A 12,030-nucleotide genomic window follows, 5' to 3' on the forward strand; every position below is an offset into this window, starting at 1 on the left:
TCTGGTGGAATCACCATGCCTGACCTCAAGCTGTACTACAGAGCAATTGTGATAAAAACTGCATGGTACTGGTACAGCAACAGATAGGTAGATCGATGGAATAGAATTGAAGACCCAGAAATGAAACCACACACCTATGGTCACTTGATCTTTGACAAGGGAGCTAAAACCATCCAGTGGAAAAAAGACAGCATTTTCAAAAAATGGTGCTGGCACAGCTTGCGGTTATCATGTAGAAGAATGCGAATTCATCCATTCTTACCTCCTTGTACAAAGCTCAAGTCTAAGTGGATCAAGAAACTACAGAAAACCAGAGACTTTGAAACTTATAGAGGAGAAAGTGGGGAAAAGCCTCGAAGATATGGGCACAGTGGGAAAATTCCTGAACAGAACAGCAATGGTTTGTGCTCTAAGACTGAGAATCAACAAATGAGACCTTATAAATTGCAAAGCTTTTGTAAGGTAAAAGACTGTCAATAAGATAAAAAGTCCACCATCATATTGGGAAAGGATCTTTACCAATCTTTGATAGGGGACTAATATTGAATATATGCAAAAAACTCAAGAAGCTGGACTCCAGAAAATCAAATAAACCTATTAAGAATGGGGTAGAGAGCTAAAGAAAGNATTCTCAATTGAGGAATACCAAATGGCTGAAAAGCACCTGAATAAATGTTCAACATCCTTAATCATGAGGGAAATGCAAATCAAAAGAATCTTGAGATTCCATCTCACACCTGTCAAAATGGATAATATCAAAAATTCAGATGACAGCAGATACTGGCGAGGATGTAGAGAAAGAGGAACACTCCATTGCTGGTGGGATTGGAAGCTGGTATAAACACTCTGTAAATCAGTTTGGTGGTTCCTCAGAAAATTGGACATAGTACTACTGGCAGATCTAGCAATACCTCTCCTGGGCATATACCCAGAAGATATTCCAACTGACAATAAGGACTCATGCTCCACTATGTTTATAATAGCCTTATTTATAATAGCCAGAAGCTGGAAAGAACCCAGATGTCCCTCAACAGAGGAATGGATACCGAAAATGTGGTACATTTACACAAAGGTGTACTATTCAGCAATTAAAAACAATGAATTTATGAAATTCTCAGGGAAATGGTTGGATCTGGAGGATATCATCCTGAGTGAGGTAACTCAATCATAAAAGAACACACATGATATGCACTCACTGATAAGTGGATGTTAGCCCAGAAACTTAGAATACCCAAGATACAATTTGCAAAACACATGAAACTCCAGAAGAAGGAAGACTAAAGAGTGGATACTTTGCTCCTTCTTAGAATGGGGAACAAAATACCCATGGGAGGAGTTATAGAGACAAAGTTTGGAGCAGAATCTGAAGGAACGACCATCTAGAGACTGCCCCAGTTGGGTATCCACCCCATAAAGAACCACCAAACCCAGACACTAGGCAGATGCCAACAAGAGCCTGCTGACAGGAGCCTGATATAGCTCTTTTCTGCAAGGCTCTGCCAGTGCCTGGAAAATACAGAAATGGATGCTCACAGTCATCCATTGGATGGAGCACAAGTTCCCCAATGAAAGAGCCAGAGAAATACCCAGGGAGCTGAAGGGGACTGAAGTCCCATAGAAGGAACATCAATATGAACTAACCAGTACCTCCAGAGCTCCTTGGAACTATACCTCCAGTCAAAGAAAAAAACACATGGTGGAACTAGCTATATATATAGCAGAGGATGGCCTAGTCGGTCATCAATGGGAGGAGAGGCCCTTGGTCCTGTGAAAGCTGTATGACACAGTATAGGGGAATGTCAGGACCAGGAATGGGATTGGATGGGTTGGGGAGCAGGGGAAAGGGGGAGGAGATAGGGGATTTTCACAGGGGAAACTACGAAAGCAGATAACATTTGAAATGTAAATAAAGAAAATATCTATTAAAAAAAAGAAGATGGAAAGAGGCAAAAACTGAGAAATGAAGAAGAGAAATAAGAGGAAAGCATGATTAGAATGTTGAATGGAATTAGAAACTGACAGTGGAACATTTAAAGGTTAGTTTTTTGGCAGATAACTTCATGAGAAAATAATGAAAGAAAGGTGGTATGAATTGAGAGAATCAAATAAAACTTGTGCTTTATTCTGTTTAATTGGATAGCTACAAATTTCTAAGCTGGATTTTATTAAATTATTTATTAGACTAGTAGCTATTAAACTTAACATTAGTACAGTTCACTAAGCATTTTCATGATCTCTCCCTTACCAAAATGTAAAAGCATATTTATAGATAGGCAATAGGGGGAAATATGCCAAATTCTTTTCTTTTTTAAAAATTTTTTATTAGATATTTTCTTTATTTACATTTCAAATGCTATTCTGAAAGTTCCCTATACCCTCCCCCTGCCCTGCTCCCCTGCCCACCCACTCCCACCTCTTGGCCCTGGCATTCCACTGTACTGGGGCATATAAAGTTTGCAAGACCAAGGGGCCTCTCTTCCCAATGATGGCCGATTAGGCCATCTTCTGCTACATATGCAGCTAGAGACACGAGCTCTGGGGGTACTGGTTAGTTCCTATTGTTGTTCCACCAGTAGGGTTGCAGACCCCTTCAGCTCCTTGGGTACTTTCTCTAGCTCCTCCATTGGGGGCCCTGTGTTCCATCCAATAGCTGACTGTGAGCATCCACTTCTGTGTGGACCACTATACTAGGGTCCCTTCAGCAAAATCTTGCGGCATGTGCAGTAGTGTCTGGGTTTGGTGGCTGATTATGGGATGGATTCCCGGGAGTGGTAGTCTCTGGATAGTCCATCATTTTGTCTTAGCTCCAAATTTTGTCTCTGTAACTCCATATGACCGTTATGATCCTAAATCATTAGCTTATTAATAACAATGCTAATAATGTTGATTACTAAATATGTAAGGGTAGTTTAATATTTATAAACATAGTGGTCAGGATCCTAAGAAAGTGTTTGCAAATTCCATCCAATAATTATTAAGTAAATACACAATCAATCAGATTTTAGGGAAGCAACCTATGAATGAACAGCAGTTATAGGATGAAAACATTGAAGAAGCAAAACATTATCTTGTGATCAAAAAAAAGATATTTTAAAATGCAATACAAATACCCCAAATGGAGACAAGATTTCATAACTGGTCGAGGGCTATGGAAATTTAAAATGTGTTTTGTGGTAAAATATAAAAGCTTTTCTATATTAAGAATTTTTATTTCCAAAATTAATTTTTATTTTACTGGATCACAAAGTCTGGCTCTGATGAATGAGAGAAGTGTGGCATGTGGTTGCTGATGGGTGATTGAGACTTTTCCTTAGAGCTTAGTCTGTGTAGGTTCTTAACAACTCGATCTTTGATTGTGCTCCTTTTGTATCTCCTAAAGAATCTTTGTTTACCATGATTCTTTAAAAGTATGACACAATGAACAATATTTAAAAATCAACCATTATATATATTAGTTAGCTTTTAAAATCACATTATTATATTTATGTAGTACACTATTCTATACCATTGTAAGTAATATACTGTTCCTCTCATCTAAATGTACATATTCACTGTGCTCATGTCTGATGTTTATACAACACAAATGAAGTCCAGATAGAGAATTAGCTTAATACTGTCATTGTAGTTATACTCTAAGTTTAAACTGGGCAGTTTATGTGAGCTCTGAATAAAAGGGATCAAAATATTATATTCAGGTTCATTACATACACTCATACCCTCACATGTGGGTGACTATATACACACAGTCAAATAAAATACACTGTATCCTTTTAGTGTAATTATATGGAGACAGTGAAATTAACAAGTAATAGGAGCCAAAGAAATGTCAGAGAATGTAGCACAAACTACAAAATATGAGGTATTACTAGACAATTAAAGAAGCTAAAATATTATTGGAACTTTTTAATATTGTATTTTCAGTGAGCGTATATGTTATGCTTCATCAAAAGAGTCCACATGTGCTATGTGTCACCCAACGACTGAGAAATACAGAGCTGGTAGACCCATCATTCCAATGGCATGGGCCAAAAGGAAAACTTGTTTCAGGTAGGATTTTTAGTTATTATAATTAAGTAGATATATCTCAGAGTTACTTACACTTAAAAATATTTGTATCTAATACATTTACCATGTATTCAAATATTTTCTATGTAATCTCCTGGAGTTTGATATAGCAATGTTGATAGTATGAACATTTCTCTGCTTTCTTTATTAAGGATAAAGACAGTAAAAATTTCAGCTATTTGAGTACTAGAAGCATTTCTATCCTAAAAGTTATTATTTTGTGTGAAAATCAGTGTTTCTATTTTTCTTTTACTTATGTATGTATTTTATTTTGACTGTATCGTTTTTGCTGTGAATTTTGAATTCGATTTTGCTAATAACTGATGTATTGTTTACTTTAGAACTTATAGCTTAGCTGGTTTTTAATCTTTTAATTTTTTATTTTATTATTATTATTATTCTTTTTTAACCAGTGAAGACTAGTGAGTATTTGTACTAAAAGTCTCTTCAGTGTAGCACAGCCATTTTTGCATATCCTCAGTGGAACTTTATCACCTTTACTTTTGTTTCTTTTATAAAACCTTATTGGTATTTTGAGACAGTTCTGAGGATTAAAGACTACAGTCTTGAAGTGTCATTTGGACAGAAGGAAGTTTGCTTATGCAAAGAATTGCTGATGCTCTGATGTAATCTGTACCTCAGTTCAGTAACATAGGGTCAGTTGTACTCTGTGTTCATATCTACCGAGGGTGCAAGAGAAATCCTTAGGGGCTGGGCAGCTTACAGAAATTGGTGAATGGTTCTCATGTACAGGTATCTAATATTTGAATTATAATCAAATCTATTTTTATTCTCTAGTAGCAGCAGCAACATATGGTATAGTATGAACACTATCTTCTATATCTATAACAAAATTTTGTCACTGGAAAATAAACATTTAAGTATTGAATTTTCCTGTTGACGGGTTTTGTACTTTTGTTTTTTTGTTTGTTTGTTTTGTTTTTGAATTTTTTATTAGATATTTTCTTTATTTACATTTCAAATGCTATCCCAAAAGTTCCCTGTACCCTCCCCCACCCCCCGCCCCTGCTCGCCTACCAACCCACTCCCACTTCTTGGCCCTGGCATTTCCCTGTACTGGGGGCATATAAAGTTTGCAAGACCAAGGGGCCACTCTTCCCAATGATGGCCGATTAGGCCATCTTCTACTACATATGCAGCTAGAGACGCGAGCTCTGGGAGTACTGGTTCGTTCATATTGTTGTTCCACCTATCGGGTTGCAGACCCCTTCAGCTCCCTGGGTACTTTCTCTAGCTCCTCCTCACAGTCATGTATTGGATGGAACATAGGGGTTTTGTACTTTTGATATGGAAGTTGAAATTTTGAGCATTTCTTTTCTAAGGTGGCATACCTGGTGTCACAATTTATACTGCGAAGTGTGGTATATAATTTAGTTACTCCTTTAAGTTGGAAAGACTCTTTTTTCTTTTCATAATAAAAATATGTACTAAGAAATATAATCTTAGGCTGGGTGTGGTGATGTGCTCCTTTAATCCCAGCACTTGGGAGGCAGAGGCAGGCGGATTTCTGAGTTTGAAGTCAGCCTGGTCTACAAAGTGAGTTCCAGGACAGTCAGGGCTGTACAGAGAAACCCTGTCCTGGACCCCCCCCCCCAAAAAAAAAGAAGTATAATCTTTCCAGATAAAAATAAAATATGGAAATGGCTTCTTGGAAAGTGGTGGAACTTTGTGATCACTTTCCCCTCTCCATGCTGGGAGTTTGGCTGGCTCAAATTTGGGAAGGTCTTGTGCAGGCTGTCATAGTCTCTGAATTCATATGTGTATCTGACTAGCTGTGTCCAGAAGACACTATTTCCTTGGAGTCATCTACCACCTCTGGCTCTTAACAGTAGTTCAACATTTTCTTCCACATTGGCCCCTGAGCCTCGAAGTGTGAAGGGTTTGGTGTAGCCATTCCATTTAAGGCTGAGTGTTACAAATTCTCTCACTATCTGCAAGTTGTCCAATTGCAGGTCTCTGTGTTAATTACGATCTACTGCAAGAAGGATCTTTTTTGAAGAGGTTTGACCCATTCACTGATCTATGGGTATAGCAATCTGTCCTTAGGAGTATTTTTATTTCTATGATCATTTAGCATAATAGTAGTAATTTTCCACCTTATATTTTCTAGTTCACATCTAAGCTAAGTGATAAGTATAAACATTTTAAAAATAATAAACTAAGTCGCAGCGAAATTTTATAAAGTTTTAACAGTTCCAAATCCTGGCCTATAAAAGATGTAGTCAAATTCTAGGTATTAGGATAACAAAGCTAGGAATGAAGACAGACCAATTAAAAGAAATGATTAATTAATGGGTATCTGTATTGTGTGCTTTCTTGTAATTAACCCTGTATTTTCTGTGCCAAATACAATAGCTATTGGCTTTGTGAATTTCCATTTAGACTTAATCATGTAAAATTCAGTGAGTGATCACTGGTAAGGCTTAACTTTTATATTAAGTATGAAATTCTCTGCTTATGTTTTAAAATGCATTTCTTAAATCTTTTAAATATAACTCCATTGTAGATTGTATGATGCTCAGTCTTTTGACTTTCATATTTTGTATTACAGTAGTATATTCTTGGAATTGAAAGAGATGATATGAAGATATAGCATACATATATGTATATATATATATATATATATATATATATATATATGTGTGTGTGTGTGTGTGTATACATACATATGGAATGTGTATATACAGATACTATATATATGATATATATGTATATACAAAGTATATATTTTGGTGTATATATTTATTTACCATAAAATAATTCTTATATTTTAATGTTGAATTATATTTTCAGTAAGTTTACATTTTGCACATGAAATGCAATGCCTAGAGGGAAGAATATAACATAATGATATAACTCATTATCAGCAAGCGTTTCCTATACAAAATAAAACATAAAACAAAAGTTGATTACTAAATATCTGTTGTAATGAGTTCTTATATTTTGAAATTGAAGAAGATCTCAGAAGATGGAAAGATCTCCCATGCTCATGGATTGGTAGGATTAACATAGTCAAAATGGCCATCCTGCCAAAAGCAATCTACAGATTCAATGCAATCCCCATCAAAATTCCAACCCAATTCTTCACAGAGTTAGAAAGGGCGATTTGTAAATTCATCTGGAATAACAAAAAACCTAGGAGAGCAAAAACCATTCTCAACAATAAAAGAACTTCGGGTGGAATCACCATGCCTGACCTTAAGCTGTACTACCGAGCAATTGTGATAAAAACTGCATGGTACTGGTACAGCGACAGACATGTAGATCAATGGAATAGAATTGAAGCTCCAGAAATGAATCCACACACCTATGGTCACCTGATTTTTTTATTACATAATCCATGTCAGATATAGTATATCTATACATATATTTGTTTATATATTTATTGATACTTCTGATATAGGAAAACTTCCTTTTGAATTATTACCAAAGAATACCTTACTTTATTATTGCTGTGATAATTTAAATTTTTATTAAAATTGTATTATACTATATTTTCTGAAATATATAGTAATCACTTAATTTAATATTTTTACAAAATAGCATGTTAAGATAAATATGTTATCTTTTATCAGAATATGTTTTATTCTTAAACAAGTAGGCATTGAACATATATATTCTAAATTTATATTACATTTTCACTTCCTCAAGGATGTAGAAATAGGAGATCTCAATGCATAATTCCCTATGTAATGTCCTTGAAGGTGGGTATATCTGTCTATTCATTTCTCTCTCAAAATATGCAGCAGGGCTTTGCATATAAGAAAAAATGTCAGTGTTAAGAGCATTCTTGTATTTTTGCTTCAGTTTGAAGAACTGTTTTTAAAAGTATGTAAGTATTAAATCATTTACTTAAAATGGAAAAATAAAAATAGTCATTTCCTGAGATTATACTTTCAATTATAATAAATGGTGTGTTCAATTCTCAGTTAAGAAAATTTTAGTATCTGAAAATTTCATGACACAAAACTGTAGTTATGGACTTTAAGAATAATAGTCTGTTTACTTAATGATTTATTATATTTGATGACCTGAACAACTCACAGGAGTTAGGCAGCTCTATATTGTCATCTTCATGGAACACACAAAAGAACTGGGTTTCAGAAAATGGAGTGGTTTCCCATGGTTATACAGTTTGTGAGAGAGAGAGAACCTTCACATCTATATCTTAATGGCTCAAGATTTATTCTCCTTTGACAACATAGTTTTCTTCCAGCGTAATACCCTGAGGCAAAAGGGAGCTTACATCCCAATCTTTTTCCCAACACAGCAACACTATAATTGATTGACAAGTCTGATGGACTAATTTTCCATTTATTTTCTTCTGTAACCCTCAGTGTTAGAAGCCAACTCATTGTTTTATGTGCTATTTTGTATAGTAGTGACAAATATTAACTGTTAAGGGTTATACTGTAATAGACTTTATTTTGGTTAGACCATTTCATGTGCAGATTGTAAGCCTATTGATTATAACTCATCATTAAACTATATAATATTATGTTATATGTTAACTATATGATTATTACTTATGGTATAGATAAATAAATATACTATATAAAATATATAATGTGTACTTATATATTGTTTACAATATATATGTATACATGCACTACATATATGTGTGTATAAATTTTCATAAATAGTACTGTATTTCTGGTAGCATCTCTTTCAGTGCAAGGAGCATACTAGGGTTGCTTTATGTCTATATGCCATTCTTGGTCTCTTAAAATTTAGACAGTTCCACAATTGATGAATTCTGATTGGTGGAAATTTGATTCTAAGGTCATCCTGGCATCTACTAAAAATATGCACCACATATAATACGTAACTTTAAGTAACTCTGTTTTGTGAACATAAATTTCTGTGGTTCTTAGGTTACTTTAAGTGTTTGGTATTTTGTCTCCCTATTGTGTTTTAAACAGCTGTATATTATGTCTTCATTAGAAAATACCACTGCACAAGTGACATCCACAGGAAGCCTCATATTTCAGAGCTTTGAAGAGACCATGAGTGGGGTTTATACATGTTTCCTCGAGTATAAACCAACTGTAGAGGAACCTGCTAAAAATCTTCAGCTGAAATACATTGTTTATGGTAAGAAGTGAATTTAATTATACTTTAACATTTCTTAATGTTTTACAGTGTTTAAACATTTTGAAAGGTTTGTTCATTTTTAATATTTTTTAATTAAGACAGTTTTTAAATTTCAATATATTTTGATTATATTCTTTCTTTCTCCTAAGTTCTTCCTTCTCTTAAGTCCTTGCAGATCATTTCCACTACTCTACACACTCAACATTAAGTTCTTTCTCAAAAAACCAAAAACCAAAAACAAAAAACCAAGACCTAAATACAACAGCAGAATTCCCCAAATCCAAGAAGACAAAAATAAAATACATGACCCCCCTCCCCCAGAAAACCAAAAATGTTCCTCCAGACTGTAACCAAATCCATATGAAACCCATGGTGTCCATTGTATGTTGGTCAGACATTTCTGAACATGAAACCTGCCCTGGGGTAGTTGATATGTCCAGAGTCACTCAAATGGAGATAACTCGCTTTCCCTCTCTAGGGCAGGTATAATTGTCACTTTAGTTGTTAACTTTTACCCCAGTAGTTATGTTTTCTTTCATTCATTGATTCATTCATTTAATCATTCATTTAAAAAATAAAACAAAATAAAATACAAAGTAAAACAAAGTCTATAACATTAAAGTTGGACAAGGCAACCCAACAGAAAGAAAGAGCCTAAGAGAAGCCACAAGAATCAGAGAACCAATCATTCACATATTCAGGAGTTCCATAAAAACACTAAACTTAAAGCCATGTTATCAGCAGGGGACCTAAAGCAGGCCCTGTGCATGCTGCTTCAGTCTCTGAGAGTTCATATGAGCTTTGATCATGTTGACTTAGACGGCATTGATTTCTTGACTTCCTCTGTCCCCTCTTCTGATTTCTCTTCTGCAGAGTTCCCTCAGTCCTTTGGGAAGAGATTTGATGGAAACATCCCATTTAGGATTGGGTGTTCCAGGGTCTCTGAAACTCTGTAATGTCTGACTGTGGATCTCTATATTTGTTCTCATATGCTGCAGGAGAAAACTTCTCTTATGACTGAACAACAAGTGTAGCAGAATAATTATCCAATTTAATTATTCCTACATTTTTTTCTTTTCTCTCTCTCTTTTTTTATTTTTGTTTTTTTAGAACAGTGTTATTTATATTTACCCCAGGTCTCTGGGCTATTTAGTCCCAGATTCTTGGTCACCTAAAGCGGTGTCAAGTAGGTATGAGTTCCAGTCCATGGAGTAGGCCTGAAGTCAAGTCAGTTATTGCTTTGTTACCCCCACAGGCTTTGTGCTACTGTTGCAGTTGCATATCTTGCAGGTAATATGCCATTGTAGATAAAGGGATTGTTGCAGGCTTGGTATTTGTTTCTCATTCGAGGACATGAAGAATAACTTCTTGTACCAAAGACACTGGAATGTGGGTGTGAAGGCCGTCTGTAGGCACCAGTTCATAACCCCCATGTTCATTGAATTGTGTAGGTATTGTCTTCAGCAGTAAGGCCTTGCTGCTAGTTTGTGGAGAGCAGGCTGTAGTCGTGGTATTTTGGGATTCCACTCACATTTGGGGCGGATCTTCAGCCTCAGTTAAAACTGTCTGGAAACATCTTCCCAGACAGCCCAGACATATATTTCCTATGCTATTCCAAATTTAGACAAGTTGATGAGGAAGATTAAAGGTCACAGTCCTGACTTAACTGAGTGGGCTTATTGTATGTAATCCTAAGGTGTTTATTCGGAGCCATGTCTCACTGTAACCCTTGCAGGTCTCAACTCATAGCAATTCTCTGTCTTCCGCACCCTAGGTGCTGGGATTACGTGTGTGCTACCATGCCTGACTACAAGGGTTGTTATAAAAAGGAAGGCAGAAAAGGGAGAAAAGAGAGATGTGGTAACAAAGGAGAAGTCAACTGACTGTCTTTGACATTGGAGGTGGGAGTTCCATGTGCTCCAGTGTAGGCATCTTCTAGTACTGGAGTTTTCAATAAGTCGGGCATCTATGGATGTTACAGAAGGAATATGTGTTGATTTTAGTCTAGTAAGTCTTTCAGATTTGTGTTCTCCATAACTTAAAGTCAGCTCATTTTGTTTCTAAACTAATATGCGATGCAGTAGCAATAAGAAACATATATGCTATTGCTTTTACAGTCCAGGTGACAAACAAATGTCCATTTATTACAATTTTCCTGACATGTTGCTTACTCAAAAAAGTGCTACTCTATAATTCTAAGAGGTATGATAAATGTGTCATTTTTAAGTCAGGCAAGTCAATTTTTAGATTGTATAAGCAGGCAGTCAGATTTCATCTCCATATTGTTTTTTCCTGTATCCTAGTTTATTACACATATACTTCAACACTTACTGTAAGAGCATATTTGCATAAGCTAGCAAATATACTAAGTAGTTTTTTGTACAAATGATAATGATAGGGAAATTCACCATGTACATACCACAATCCAGGTAATGTTGTACTTTTATGTGTAGCTATTAAATACCAAGAGAGCATATATTTCTGTGGTGTAGCTGGCAACTAGGACCAGAGTGAGGAATGCTGCCTTGCTGCTTATGGAAATGGTTCCCAACCAGCTATACTATAAGAGCTCAAGAAGCTGGACTCCAGAAATTCAAATAACCCCATTTAAAATGAGGTACAGAGCTAAACAAAGAATTCTCAACTGAGGAATACCGAATGGCTGAGAAACACCTGAAAAAATGTTCAATATCCTTAGTCATCAGGAAAATGCAAATCAAAACAACCCTGAGATTTTATCTCACTCCAGTCAGAATGGCTAAGATTAAAAATTCAGGTGACAGCAGATGCTGGCGAGGTTCTGGAGAAAGAGGAACACTCCTCCATTGCTGGTGGGATTGCAAGCTTGTA

General features: G+C 35.6%; 1 protein-coding gene across 2 annotated transcripts in view; it reads left to right on the top strand.

Moving 5' to 3' along the window:
* The window catches only part of Zpbp (zona pellucida binding protein), a 146,363-nt gene that overhangs the window by 44,906 nt on the left and 89,427 nt on the right, over positions 1-12,030 (top strand). For both annotated transcript variants that reach the window (XM_021211183.1, XM_021211184.2), the window contains exons 3-4: positions 3,922-4,047; positions 9,031-9,180. In XM_021211183.1, the coding sequence (XP_021066842.1) occupies positions 3,922-4,047; positions 9,031-9,180 (276 nt within the window). The remainder of the gene's footprint in view (positions 1-3,921; positions 4,048-9,030; positions 9,181-12,030) is intronic.

This window comes from Mus pahari, chromosome 13, assembly GCF_900095145.1.
Source record: "Mus pahari chromosome 13, PAHARI_EIJ_v1.1, whole genome shotgun sequence".
In the NCBI taxonomy this organism is placed as follows: Eukaryota; Metazoa; Chordata; class Mammalia; order Rodentia; family Muridae; genus Mus; species Mus pahari.